Source organism: Coregonus clupeaformis, unplaced genomic scaffold (genome assembly GCF_020615455.1).
Source record: "Coregonus clupeaformis isolate EN_2021a unplaced genomic scaffold, ASM2061545v1 scaf0649, whole genome shotgun sequence".
Classification (NCBI taxonomy): Eukaryota; Metazoa; Chordata; class Actinopteri; order Salmoniformes; family Salmonidae; genus Coregonus; species Coregonus clupeaformis.
Window position 1 is genome coordinate 192,501 of NW_025534104.1, and position 15,000 is coordinate 207,500.

General features: G+C 46.7%; 1 protein-coding gene across 1 annotated transcript in view; it reads right to left on the bottom strand.

The window, feature by feature from the left end:
• Positions 1 to 9,339: 9,339 nt before the first annotated feature.
• The window catches only part of LOC123485334 (protocadherin-17-like), a 72,626-nt gene continuing 66,965 nt past the window's right edge, over positions 9,340 to 15,000 (bottom strand). Inside the window, exon 2 of the mRNA XM_045216248.1 lies at positions 9,340 to 11,058. Within this exon, the coding sequence (XP_045072183.1) occupies positions 10,268 to 11,058 (791 nt within the window). The 3' untranslated portion in view covers positions 9,340 to 10,267. The remainder of the gene's footprint in view (positions 11,059 to 15,000) is intronic.

Sequence of the window (15,000 nt, forward strand, 5' to 3'; positions counted from 1 at the left end):
ATCCCAAAGATGCTCTGTTGGGTTGAGGTCCTGGGACTGTGCAGGCCACTCAAGTAGACTGAACTCGCTGTCATGTTCCAGGCCATGTTTTTCCCACTCCTCAGTGGTCCAGTGTTGGTGATCGCGCGCCCGACTGGAGCCGCTTCTTCTTGTTTTTAGCTGATAGAGTGGAACCCGGTGTGTGGTCGTCTGCTGCAATAGCCCATCCGTGACAAGGATCGGACGAGTTGTGCGTTCCGAGAGTCGTTTTGCACACCACTGTTGTAATGTGCCGTTTTGTGTGTTTGTGGCCCGCCTGTTAGCACGATTCTTGCCATTCTCTTTCGACCTCTCATCAACAAGCTGTTTTCATCAACAAGCTTGTTTTCATCAACAAGCTGTTTTCGCCCACAGGACTGCCGCTGACTGGATATTTTTTTTTTTGTTGCACCGTTCTCGGTAAACTCTTTCTGAGATAGTGGAACTGGCACCGACGATCACACCGCGCTCAAAGTTCCTTAGGTCACTCGTTTTGCCCATTGTAACGTTCAATCGAACAGTAACTAAATGTCTGTCTGCCTGCTTTATATAGCACGGAACTCACTGTCTGTAGGAGCGATCCATTTGTGTGAATGGGGTGGTGTACCTAATAAACTGGCTGGTGAGTGTATTTTGATGGTATACAAATGTAAGCAAGGTTTGAAATGATTATTTTAGTCAAATATTATATCTGTTTTGGGCTTCTTACGGTCAATTAGCAGTCTACAAATTATTTGTCATTATGTTCCGGCCCACTGACCCAGAGAGAGAGAGAGAGAGAGAGAGAGAGAGAGAGAGAGAGAGAGAGAGAGAGAGAGAGAGAGAGAGAGAGAGAGAGAGAGAGAGAGAGAGAGAGAGAGAGAGAGGGAGAGAGAGAGAGAGAGAGAGAGAGAGAGAGAGAGAGAGAGAGAGAGAGAGAGAGAGAGAGAGAGAGAGAGAGAGAGAGAGAGAGAGACAGAGAGAGAGAGAGAGAGAGAGACGAGAGAGAGAGAGAGAGAGAGAGAGAGACAGAGAGAGAGAGAGAGAGAGAGAGAGAGAGAGAGAGAGAGAGAGAGAGAGAGAGAGAGAGAGAGAGAGAGAGACAGAGAGAGAGAGAGAGAGAGACAGAGAGAGAGAGAGAGAGAGAGACAGAGAGAGAGAGAGAGAGAGAGAGAGAGAGAGAGACAGAGAGAGAGAGAGAGAGAGAGACAGAGAGAGAGAGAGAGAGAGAGAGAGAGAGAGAGAGAGAGAGAGAGAGACAGAGAGAGAGAGAGAGAGAGAGACAGAGAGAGAGAGAGAGAGAGAGAGAGAGAGAGAGAGAGAGAGAGAGAGAGAGAGAGAGAGAGAGAGAGAGAGAGAGACAGAGACAAGACAGAGAGAGAGAGAGAGAGAGAGAGAGAGAGAGAGAGAGAGAGAGACAGAGACAGAGAGAGACAGAGAGAGAGAGAGAGAGAGAGAGAGAGAGAGAGAGAGAGAGAGAGAGAGAGAGGGCTGGATGGTGCTGTCTGCTCACCAGGCCGTGATATAAAACATACCTTCAGAGAGCCAGAGAGAGAGAGAGAGAGGGCTGGATGGAGCTGTCTGCTCACCAGGCCGTGATATAAAACATACCTTCAGAGAGCCAGAGAGAGAGAGAGAGAGAGGGCTGGATGGAGCTGTCTGCTCACCAGGCCGTGATATAAAACATACCTTCAGAGAGCCAGAGAGAGAGAGAGAGAGAGAGAGAGAGAGAGAGAGAGAGAGAGAGAGAGAGAGAGAGAGAGACAGAGAGAGAGAGAGAGAGAGAGAGAGACAGAGAGAGAGAGAGAGAGAGAGAGAGAGAGAGACAGAGAGAGAGAGAGAGAGAGAGACAGAGAGAGAGAGAGAGAGAGAGACAGAGAGAGAGAGAGAGAGAGAGAGAGAGAGAGAGAGAGAGAGAGAGAGAGAGAGAGAGAGAGAGAGAGAGAGAGAGAGAGAGAGAGACAGAGAGAGAGAGAGAGAGAGACGAGAGAGAGAGAGAGAGAGAGAGAGACAGAGAGAGAGAGAGAGAGAGAGAGAGAGAGAGAGAGAGAGAGACAGAGAGAGAGAGAGAGAGAGAGAGACAGAGAGAGAGAGAGAGAGAGAGAGAGAGAGAGAGAGAGAGAGAGAGAGAGAGAGAGCAGAGAGAGAGAGAGAGAGCGAGACGAGAGAGAGAGAGAGAGAGAGAGAGAGAGAGAGAGAGAGAGAGAGAGAGAGAGAGAGAGAGAGAGAGAGAGAGAGAGAGAGAGAGACAGAGACAGAGACAGAAAGAGAGAGAGAGAGAGAGAGAGAGAGAGAGAGAGAGAGACAGAGACAGAGACAGAGACGAGAAAGAGAGAGAGAGAGAGAGAGAGAGAGAGAGAGAGGGCTGGATGGTGCTGTCTGCTCACCAGGCCGTGATATAAAACATACCTTCAGAGAGCCAGAGAGAGAGAGAGAGAGAGGGCTGGATGGAGCTGTCTGCTCACCAGGCCGTGATATAAAACATACCTTCAGAGAGCCAGAGAGAGAGAGAGAGAGAGGGCTGGATGGAGCTGTCTGCTCACCAGGCCGTGATATAAAACATACCTTCAGAGAGCCAGAGAGAGAGAGAGAGAGAGGGCTGGATGGAGCTGTCTGCTCACCAGGCCGTGATATAAAACATACCTTCAGAGAGCCAGAGAGAGAGAGAGAGAGGGCTGGATGGAGCTGTCTGCTCACCAGGCCGTGATATAAAACATACCTTCAGAGGAGCCAGAGAGAGAGAGAGAGAGAGAGGGCTGGATGGAGCTGTCTGCTCACCAGGCCGTGATATAAAACATACCTTCAGAGAGCCAGAGAGAGAGAGAGAGAGAGGGCTGGATGGAGCTGTCTGCTCACCAGGCCGTGATATAAAACATACCTTCAGAGAGCCAGAGAGAGAGAGAGAGAGAGGGCTGGATGGAGCTGTCTGCTCACCAGGCCGTGATATAAAACATACCTTCAGAGAGCCAGAAGAGAGAGAGAGAGGGCTGGATGGAGCTGTCTGCTCACCAGGCCGTGATATAAAACATACCTTCAGAGAGCCAGAGAGAGAGAGAGAGAGGGCTGGATGGAGCTGTCTGCTCACCAGGCCGTGATATAAAACATACCTTCAGAGAGCCAGAGAGAGAGAGAGGGCTGGATGGAGCTGTCTGCTCACCAGGCCGTGATATAAAACATACCTTCAGAGAGCCAGAGAGAGAGAGAGAGAGAGGGCTGGATGGAGCTGTCTGCTCACCAGGCCGTGATATAAAACATACCTTCAGAGAGCCAGAGAGAGAGAGAGAGAGGGCTGGATGGCGCTGTCTGCTCACCAGGCCGTGATATAAAGCCAACCTTCCACCTCACTGGACCCTCTGTTTGCCAGACCAGACCAGACCAGGACCAAACCACATAGAAATATGACGTCCAGAGTCTCCAGACAGGGCCATGCCATTAGAAGCAGCATCCGGGTCTGATCTGTAACACTATTTCTATGTTGCAGCCTGAGACAAACAGCCAATAGAGACCCCAGTCCTCATCTGACCTTGACACTGTTACTGTTTTAAAACGTCTGTACTAAATGTGTCTCCTAAATGGCACCCTATGCACTATGTAGTGCACTACTTTTGACCAGAGCCCTACACTACGTAGCGAAGAGAGTGTCACTCAGACAGAGACTTTGTTAATGAGACAGTGGTGAAGCGAGAGAAAACGGGGGCTGCAGAGCAGAGTCAAGAAGATGTCATTGTTTCACTGGAGGTGAAGTATGCTCAGTCACAGACACACACACACACACACACAGAATGTCAAAAGCCATGAAAAAAATGAGCAAACTCGTATTAAAATGAAAGGAAAGCTAACTATGATGACAAGCGTAGAAGTGGGAGAGTGTCAGCGTCAGTCTGTCTGCGGCTGCGTCCCAAAATGGCACCCTATTCCCTATTTAGTGCACTACTTTTGACCAAGGTTCATAGTAGTGCACTATATAGGGAATAGGATGCAATTTGGAAGTCACCCTAGGTCTCTGTTCCCTTCCCTCTCTTAAAGCTCCTTTACATTCCTTCTTCAAGGTGCTGTTCATTAAAATTAAAAGGCTTGTGTTGCTGAGGTACATTAATTGGGTTGGTGGGTGGTTGGAGAGAGAGAGGGAGAGAGAGAGAGAGAGAGAGAGAGAGAGAGAGAGAGAGAGAGAGAGAGAGAGAGAGAGAGGGAGAGATAGAGAGAGAGAGAGAGAGAGAGAGAGAGAGAGAGAGAGAGAGAGAGAGAGAGAGAGAGAGAGAGAGAGAGAGAGAGAGAGAGAGAGAGAGAGAGAGAGAGAGAGAGAGAGAGTGTGGCGAAAATAAAGCATTGTGTCAGACTGAGGCATCAGTTTGCGGTAGTTGCTGAGCTGAGATCAGAACCGTGCAGCGCCGTAGCAGTTTCATTATTTGTTGAGGTACGTGGTGTCGAGACTGTCAAACATGTCAGACGTGTCTGTGTGTTTAGAAAAAGAACACATTAGAAATGAAACACAAAAGCTGTTTGCTGTTTTCTCCCCCTCCTCAGCCACCCACCCACAACCCTCACCCATAAGAAGTCAACCTAGCTATCTCACCAGCAGAGGAATGATAGAATACACTGTACCCAGAAGAAAGGAGCGAGAGAGAGAGAGAGAGAGAGAGAGAGAGAGAGAGAGAGAGAGAGAGAGAGAGAGAGAGAGGAGAGAGAGAGAGAGAGAGAGAGAGAGAAGAGAGAGAGAGAGAGAGACAGACAGACAGACAGACAGACAGACAGACAGACAGACAGAGAGAGAGAGACAGAGAGAGAGAGAGAGAGAGAGAGAGAGAGACAGAGAGAGAGAGAGAGAGAGAGAGAGAGAGAGAGAGAGAGAGAGAGAGAGAGACAGAGAGAGAGAGACAGAGAGAGTGAGAGACAGAGAGAGAGAGAGAGACAGAGAGAGAGAGAGACGAGAGAGAGAGAGACAGACAGACAGACAGACAGACGAGAGAGAGAGACAGAGAGAGAGAGAGAGACGGAGAGAGAGAGAGAGAGAGAGAGAGAGAGAGAGAGAGAGTGACAGAGAGAGAGAGAGAGGTAAAGACATGAGTAGTTTCTGTCTGCTCTGAGGCACCCATACAGATGACAGTGGAGAATAATAACCAAGAAAATAAATGAATAAAGGGGGAATATTCTGTGGTGGAGTGAAAGGAAAATAAGAAAGAAATAGTGTATCTTTATATGAGATACAAAAATAGAGATATGTTTTTTATACGCTGCTGTGTTTGTGAAAGACGACAGTTTAGGACCTTGGGCAACACAGTTTAGCTGACACCCCGGGAACACAGTTTAGCTGACACCCCGGGAACACAGTTTAGATGACACCCCAGGAACACAGTTTAGATGACACCCCGGGAACACAGTTTAGATGACACCCCAGGCAGCACAGTTTAGATGACACCCCGGGCAGCACAGTTTAGATGACACCCCAGGCAGCACAGTTTAGATGACACCCCGGGCAGCACAGTTTAGATGACACCCCGGGCAACACAGTTTAGATGACACCCCGGGCAACACAGTTTAGATGACACCCCGGGCAACACAGTTTAGATGACACCCCGGGCAACACAGTTTAACTGTCACCTCGGGCAACACAGTTTAGATGACACCCCGGGCAGCACAGTTTGACCCGTAGCACTGACGTCTGTAGCCATGAAGTGCTTTGAAAGACTGGTCATGGCTCACATCAACAGCATAATCCCAGAAACCCTAGACCCACTCCAATTTGCATACCGCCCCAACAGATCCACAGATGATGCAATCTCTATCGCACTCCACACTGCCCTTTCCCACCTGGACAAGAGGAACACCTACGTGAGAATGCTATTCATTGACTACAGCTCAGCATTCAACACCATAGTGCCCTCTAAGCTCATCACTAAGCTAAGGATCCTGGGACTAAACACCTCCCTCTGCAACTGGATCCTGGACTTCCTGACGGGGCCGCCCCCAGGTGGTAAGGGTAGGTAACAACACATCTGCCACACTGATCCTCAACACGGGGGCCCTCAGGGGTGCGTGCTCAGTCCCCCTCCTGTACTCTCTGTTCACCCATGACTGCATGGCCAGGCACGACTCCAACACCATCATTAAGTTTGCCGACGACACAACAGTGGTAGGCCTGATCACCGACAACGATGAGACAGCCTATAGGGAGGAGGTCAGAGATCTGGCCGTGTGGTGCCAGGACAACAACCTCTCCCTCAACGTGACCAAGACAAAGGAGATGATTGTGGACTACAGGAAAAAAAGAGGACTGAGCACGCCCCCATTCTCATCGACGGGGCTGTAGTGGAACAGGTTGAGAGCTTCAAGTTCCTTGGTGTCCACATCACCAACGAACTATCATGGTCCAAACACACCAAGACAGTCGTGAAGAGGGCACGACAAAGCCTATTCCCCCTCAGGAGACTAAAAAGATTTGGCATGGGTCCTCAGATCCTCAAAAATTCTACAGCTGCACCATCGAGAGCATCCTGACTGGTTGCATCACCGCCTGGTATGGCAACTGCTTGGCCTCTGACCGCAAGGCACTACAGAGGGTAGTGCGTACGGCCCAGTACATCACTGGGGCAAAGCTCCCTGCCATCCAGGACCTCTATACCAGGCGGTGTCAGAGGAAGGCCCTCAAAATTGTCAAAGACTCCAGCCACCCTAGTCATAGACTGTTCTCTCTGCTACCGCACGGCAAGCGGTACCGGAGTGCCAAGTCTAGGTCCAAAAGACTTCTCAACAGCTTCTACCCCCAAGCCATAAGACTCCTGAACAGCTAATCATGGCTACCCGGAATATTTGCACTGCCCCCCCCACCCCATCCTTTTACGCTGCTGCTACTCTGTTAAGTATTTATGCATAGTCACTTTAACTCTACCCACATGTACATATTACCTCAACTACCTCAACTAGCCGGTGCCCCCGCACATTGACTATGCAACGGTACCCCCCTGTATATATAGCCTCCCTACTGTCACTTTATTTTACTTCTGCTCTTTTTTTTCTCAACACTTTTTTGTTGTTGTTTTATTCTTACTTTTTTTTTTTTTAATAAATGCACTGTTGGTTAAGGGCTGTAAGTAAGCATTTCACTGTAATGTCTGCACCTGTTGTATTCGGCGCATGTGACCAATAAAATTTGATTTGATTTGATTTGAGTTTAACTGTCACCTCGGGCAACACAGTTTAACTGTCACCCCGGGCAACACAGTTTAACTGTCACCTCGGGCAACACAGTTTAACTGTCACCCGGCAACACAGTTTAGCTGTCACCCCGGGCAACACAGTTTAGATGACACAATAGTATATCTGAGTCCCAAATGGCCCCCTGTTTCCTAAATAGTGACATAAACCGTGAACCATAACTCAACGCATGATTTAAAACCTACTTCTACAGCTAAAACAGCAAACATTTAAAAAACACATTTACATTTAAATCAGTTCGTGATCGTTGGGGTTTCTCCTCAAAAGTGTGAGAATTGTGATGATAACGTATTGAACAGTGTGGTAGGGAATTGTGATGATAACGTATTGAACAGTGTGGTAGGGAATTGTGATGATAACGTATTGAACAGTGTGGTAGGGAATTGTGATGATAACGTATTGAACAGTGTGGTAGGACAGACGGAATGAACACATAGCACCTTTTTAATTTTTTTGGGTCCTTTATATAAAACACACATTCTTTATTCTGGACCAGTGCTTTGTCTGGAGCCACGAGCTGAACAGTAGCAATATAAGCTGTAGTTGTTCTGTATCCCAAAATGGCCCCTATTCCCTGTGTAGTGCACTACTTTTGAGCAGAGCTCTATGGGCCCTGGTCAAAAGGTAAAGCACTGTATAGGGAATAGGGTGATATTTGGGACACACTGTATTTATACTGTATATAATCGCCATGGTAACAACTCCACATCAGATATATGGCAGTTTTGTATTTAGGAAAAAATTACAATAAATCTAAACTCAGAGTGTAAAGAACAATAAATCTCATTCAAATAAAATCAGCTGCCACCAGAAAAAAATATGAATAGTGCTTTAATAGTCAAAATACTCCAGCTGTTGTTGAACGTGGCTGTTGTAGCTATTTTGTTGTTTGTTTGTCTGTAGTATAAATGCGCTGGCACATCAAAGCTGGAAAGTTTTGTTTTCTAATATATAAGACTCGTTGTGATCTCAGGTTAGAAACAGAGGAGAGACGTGAAGCAGAGAGGAGTACACACACAGACCAAAAACCCAGAGGTTTGAGTCCTAAATAGCACCCTATTCCCTATGTAGTGCACTACTTTGACCAGAGCCCTATGAGTGTCCCCTATGGACATAAGTAGTGCACTACACAGAGAAAATAGGGTGCTATTTGGGACACATTTCCAAACTGAATTAAACTCATAGAGTTCGACAAGCTACTAAGGCAAGGTTGCCAAATACAATATAAGGCCATGTATATTGCAACACAACAATATATTAATTTAATAAAATACACAATATAGCTCTTGTACATGTAACAATTTGGCTCAAATGCACAGAAATTGCAGAAAAATCAATAAAAATAAGTCAATATTTTTTTGTTGATGTAAACACATTAAATTTGATACATTGTTGCACATATAATGATATTGTGTAATAGTGGTGATGTGAAGGGACTCTGTTTTTTCTTTTCTTTGAAACAGGAGCAGTGACCAGTGTCCTTTAGCAAAGTGTTTTGAATAAATATCTCCAACTGTCAACTGCACCTCAACTTCAGGACATGTTTTTCAAATGGAGCACTTTTTTTTTTCCCTCATTTGTTTTTAACAAAATGTATAAATATTTTTGAATATGGACACTATACAACAGTTGATAGTACATATATTAATCTGTATGTTTTCTATAGATATGTATTTTCACAGTTGAAGGAAAAAGAATATCCCTTTGTACAGGATTGTGATAGCTGAAGATGGGGAGGCTCAGACAGATAGACTGACTATACAGGAACAGGAAGCTGATGGCATAGTTTGATGAGGCGCTTATACTCGTGTGTGTACACAGTGTGTGTGTGTGTGTGTGTGTGTGTGTGTGTGTGTGTGTGTGTGTGTGTGTGTGTGCGTGCGTGTGTGTGTGTGTGTGTGTGTGTGTGTGCGTGCGTGTGTGTGTGTGTGTGTGTGTGTGTGTGTGTGTGTGTGTGTGTGTGTGTGTGTGTGTGTGTGTGTGTGTGTGTGTGTGTGTGTTAGACTTCTCCAGTCTGGAATGTTCCATGTGAATGCTTAATTAGAACGGCAGGGTTACACAGCTTCCACAGGTGACTACAAAGAACAGGATAGGACAGGTGAAATATGCTTACACATTTTAGAACCCCCGGTCCCAGACCCCTGAATGACCCACCTGTTTAAGATACTGTCTCCTTTTGCACTTTAAACATCAATATTACAAAGTTCAGAAAAGTGTTGGTCTCTTTCTGCTGTCGACCAACTCTGTCTGCTCCGGTCTCTGCGTCTCAGGATCTGTCCTCCGATTGTCACGATAGACCATTATAATAATCCTCCGATAAGCCAATGGCTGCGACCACACTACACGTAAGCAACACACACACACACACACACACACACACACACGGATGTGTAGGCTTGTTCTGGCAAAGGAAACAGCATGAACACACACTAACAATGAGCTGGTTGCCACTTGGATTAAAAGCTTGCAGGGAGCCAGACAGAAGCTGCCCAGCATTCTGTCATTCCCAAAGAATCCAAAAAAAGAGTCAAAGAAGTTCAACAGAATTCAGCTGTCCATGTTTCAGTCCTGAATTCAGCTGTCCATGTTTCAGGCCTGAATTCAACTGTCCATGTTTCAGTCCTGAATTCAGCTGCCCATGTTTCAGGCTTGAATTCAGCTGTCCAAGTTTCAGTCCTGAATTCAGATGTCCATGTATCAGGCTTGAATTCAGCTGTCCAAGTTTCAGTCCTGAATTCAGCTGTCCATGTTTCAGTCCTGAATTCAGCTGTCCATGTTTCAGTCCTGAATTCAGCTGTCCATGTTTCAGTCCTTCAGTCTTTCTTTATTTTTCTTTTCTTTTGAAAACGTACCCTGGCGATATTGACAGGGAAAAAGTCCAACACGTGGTCCTTCCTTCCATAGTTCCAAGTTGAGGTCAAAGATAAGGTCATGTGACGGTCAGCAGTGTTCTGTTTGTTTGTTTAGATGGCTGTGGCAGTCTTAAAGGTGGAGAGTATCCATCCTCCCACCATCCCTTCATCCCTCTCTCTCTCTCTCTCTCTTTCTACCCTGTCTATCACTTTCTTCTGAGAGTGCCGGTGGCTGTCTCGCTGCCTCTGCAGTCCTGCAGCAGTTTGTCGATGTCTCTGACCACCTGGTCTGCATCGACCCCGTCCCGCCCCAGCTCCCCCCCTCCGTGGATCCCCCCTTCCATTTCCAGAACACAGTCCATATCTGTTCCCGCCCTGACCCCCACCCCAGCCTCCTGGCTGATCCGGGACCGGGCCTCCGCTAGAACCTTGGCCACCGGGTCGCAGGAGAGAGAAGGGTAGGCTGGGCCATGGGGGTTGTGGTGGTGGAGGAGGCCTGGGTCTCTGCTCTGTTTGTTGGGGGAGTGGTACTGCCCGTCGGGGGGGCCTGAGCAATAGTGGCTGGGGGTGGGTTTCGTCTCGGCTCCGTCTGCGGGGGATTTAGTGGAGGAGGCGCAGGGGGAGTTGTTGGAGGAGGAGGAGCAGCCTTTAGTGGGGGAGTTGGAGGCTGAGGGGACCTCCTGGAGAAGCGGAGAGAGGGCTCTCTTGGCCTTCAGGTAAGGCTTGACGTTAGCCACTAAAATGGTGTGGTCCCGACGCTCCTTCCCGAAGGTGCAGAAGGTCTTCTTCCCGTTGGGGTTGACGGTCTCGTAGGTTTCTGTGGTCTCCATGGCAGCCTCCATCCCCGCGGGGACGAACATGTTGTTGCGGTAGTCCACACCCTCTGCCTGGTTGGCTCCTCCACCTCCCGCCCCTCCCGCTGGGAATTGCGGCATCCAGCAACGGTCGGAGTGGCCTAGGACTCTGCACTCATCTGTGCAATTAACACAGTCTTCTTCTGCAGAGAGAGGTAGAGGGGGAAGGGGAGAGATTGAGAGAGTTAGTTTTGCATTGTGATTAACTGCTATCTTTCTGAGAGAATATTCATTCATACCAGTAGTTTGTTTGTCACTGTCCTAACTAGAGGGAGCCTGGGGAGTAGAGCCTGTAGTGTTGGAGTGACCCGACTGTGTGGACATGAAAGGCTGCACACACACGCCCGAACTCACACACTCTCCCCCCCGCTCCCTCACCCACACACACGCCCGAACTCACACACTCTCCCCCCCGCTCCCTCACCCACACACACGCCCGACCTCACACACTCTCCCAACGCTCCCTCACCCACACACACGCCCGAACTCACACTCTCCCCTGCTCCCTCACCCCACGCCCAACCTCACACCCCCCCCCCGCCCGTTAATTGAGAGTAATTGTATAAAGCAAGAGAACATGCAGGGGAGCTGAGTAGACCAGCTGAGTAGACCTTTCTTTCCCCTGATCAGGGAGGTGGTAGTGTACAGTACAGCAGGGAGAGGCTCTCTCTCACACACACACACACACACACACACACACACACACACACACACACACACACACACACACCATGCTGCAGTGCTGGATCCATTTCATACAGCATCAATACCAGGCTCCCATAATAATCCACAGAGTGGGTTAATCTGAATAGAGATGAAAGAGACAGACGAGACACTCACAAAGAGACAGACAGACAGACAGACAGACAGAGAGAGGGAAAATGCACAAGGCGCTTGGCGAGGACACCGGCTGGGCCTGCCTAGGATGACTTCAAAGCTCAGTGACATACATTTGTGATATGGTGCCTGGCCTTGGCCAAACTGAACTGTTGTTGTTTTTCTCTCTGCTTTCATCCCTTAGTGGGGTGTTTTAAGCTACTCCAAGCTGTGTGTGTGTGTGTGTGTGTGTGTGTGTGTGTGTGTGTGTGTGTGTGTGTGTGTGTGTGTGTGTGTGTGTGTGTGTGTGTGTGTGTGTGTGTGTGTGTGTGTGTGTGTGTGTGTGTGTGTGTGTGTGTGTGTGTGTGTGTGTGTGTGTGTGTGTGTTTGTGTGTAGGGGGGATGACAACACATTTTCTCTTTTGGAAAACAGAAAGTTAAAAAGAAGAAAATAATCTAAGTGTAAAAATCCAACTGCTGAGCAGCTGTTGTTGTCCACAATAGAGGATTGACCAGGTGGAGTGGTAGACAACAGAGGCAGAGAGAGAGAGAGAGAGAGAGGGGGAGAGAGAGAGAGACAGAGAGAGAGAGAGAGAGAGAGAGAGAGAGAGAGAGAGAGAGAGAGAGAGAGAGACAGAGAGAGAGAGAGACAGAGAGAGAGAGAGAGAGAGAGAGAGAGAGAGAGAGAGAGAGACAGAGAGAGACAGAGAGAGACAGAGAGAGACAGAGAGAGACAGAGAGAGAGAGAGAGAGAGAGAGAGAGAGAGAGAGGGGGAGAGAGAGAGAGAGAGAGAGAGAGACAGAGAGAGAGAGAGAGAGAGAGAGAGAGAGAGAGAGAGAGAGAGAGAGAGAGAGAGAGAGAGAGAGACAGAGAGAGAGAGAGAGAGAGAGAGAGAGAGAGAGAGAGAGAGAGAGAGACAGACAGACAGACAGACAGAGGAAGTGGTAGAGAGAGAGAGATAAATCAGTTTTGCTGAGCTTAGTTCAATTCCTCGTCAGTTCAATTAACAGTCTGATTTGTTATCTGTTTATTTCATATTAATTAACACCAAAATCTGCCTGCCAGACATCCAACCAGTGCCCCAATTAACACCATTGATTAGACATCTCTTCCTCTCCCCTCCAAAAACATAACCAGGGAATAAACACATTTTATAATAAATATTTTGCATATTTATTTTCGATATGTGGTGAAACACATAATTCAATGCTAGATTATAATACTTAGAGAAAGTTATTTTCTCCAACTAAAATACCTTAATCCTTCTAGTGATTGTCTTTGTCCCAAATGGCAACCTATTCCCTAAATAGTACGCTACTTTTGACCCAATAGTGCACCAAATATAAGGAATAGGGTGACATTTGGGACTCACACATTGTTTTCAGTGTGTTGTGTTACACCTGAAAGATTCTCGAGGATGACGAATAATCGGAGCAGAGGTGTTCCGACGTTCTAGTTCTGTGTTCTAGTGTGCTGTTGTTCCGTTCTTGCCATGTCGCAGAGAGAGAGAGAGAGAGAGAGAGAGAGAGAGAGAGAGAGAGAGAGAGAGAGAGAGAGAGAGGGGGGGAGGAGAGAGAGAGAGAGAGAGAGATAAATAAATAAAATCCACAATAGATGAAAGCTTTTTAGAGGGATATCTCCCTGCTAGGGGCCTAATACAGGCTGATGAGATGAGGCAGTAGCTATGTAGACGCTATGACTATCAGACGTCACTACAACTATTAAGTAACCATTTTATACTAAAGTCCCATTCCGGTTCCGACTCACCCTCCTTACCCCAAATAAAGGAGGCAATTAAAGTGCGCTAACAAGACACTCACTACAACTATTAAGTAGCCAGTGTATAGTCCTATTCAGGGTTGAGTGGTCCAGTGTCTGACCCTCCTTACCCCAACTAAAGGATGTAGAATGTTATAAAGAGTATTAACCAGGAACTCAACTGGCAGAATGTTATAAAAGAGTATTAACCAGGAACTCAACTGGCAGAATGTTATAAAAGAGTATTAACCAGGAACTCAACTGGCAGAATGTTATAAAAGAGTATTAACCAGGAACTCAACTAGCAGAATGTTATAAAGAGTATTAACCAGGAACTCAACTGGCAGAATGCTATAAAAGAGTATTAACCAGGAACTCAACTAGCAGAATGTTATAAAGAGTATTAACCAGGAACTCAACTAGCAGAATGTTATAAAAGAGTATTAACCAGGAACTCAACTAGCAGAATGTTATAAAAGAGTATTAACCAGGAACTCAACTAGCAGAATGTTATAAAGAGTATTAACCAGGAACTCAACTAGCATAATGTTATAAAGAGTATTAACCAGGAACTCAACTAGCAGAATGTTATAAAGAGTATTAACCAGGAACTCAACTAGCAGAATGTTATAAAAGAGTATTAACCAGGAACTCAACTAGCAGAATGTTATAAAGAGTATTAACCAGGAACTCAACTAGCAGAATGTTATAAAAGAGTATTAACCAGGAACTCCACTAGCAGAATGTTATAAAAGAGTATTAACCAGGAACTCCACTAGCAGAATGTTATAAAGAGTATTAACCAGGAACTCAACTAGCATAATGTTATAAAGAGTATTAACCAGGAACTCAACTAGCAGAATGTTATAAAGAGTATTAACCAGGAACTCAACTAGCAGAATGTTATAAAAGAGTATTAACCAGGAACTCAACTAGCAGAATGTTATAAAAGAGTATTAACCAGGAACTCAACTAGCAGAATGTTATAAAGAGTATTAACCAGGAAGCAGCCTGAAGGAGTACATAAGTAAGTAACAACAAACTCATATGAAATGTGAGGAGACATGAAGTTACCAAGACAACCATCACCAACTGGCTCAGTTACCAAGACAACCATCTCCAACTGCTCAACAGCCTGAGAGGAAGACTAAGGTACAGTCTGAGAGGAAGACTAAGGTACAGTCTGAGAGGAAGACTAAGGTACAGTCTGAGAGGAAGACTAAGGTACAGTCTGAGAGGAAGACTAAGGTACAGTCTGAGAGGAAGACTAAGGTACAGTCTGAGAGGAAGACTAAGGTACAGTCTGAGAGGAAGACTAAGGTTCAACCTGAGAGGAAGACTAAGGTACAGTCTGAGAGGAAGACTAAGGTACAGTCTGAGAGGAAGACTAAGGTACAGTCTGAGAGGAAAGAAGGAAGACTAAGGTACAGTCTGAGAGGAAGACTAAGGTACAGTCTGAGAGGAAGACTAAGGTACAGTCTGAGAGGAAGACTAAGGTACAGTCTGAGAG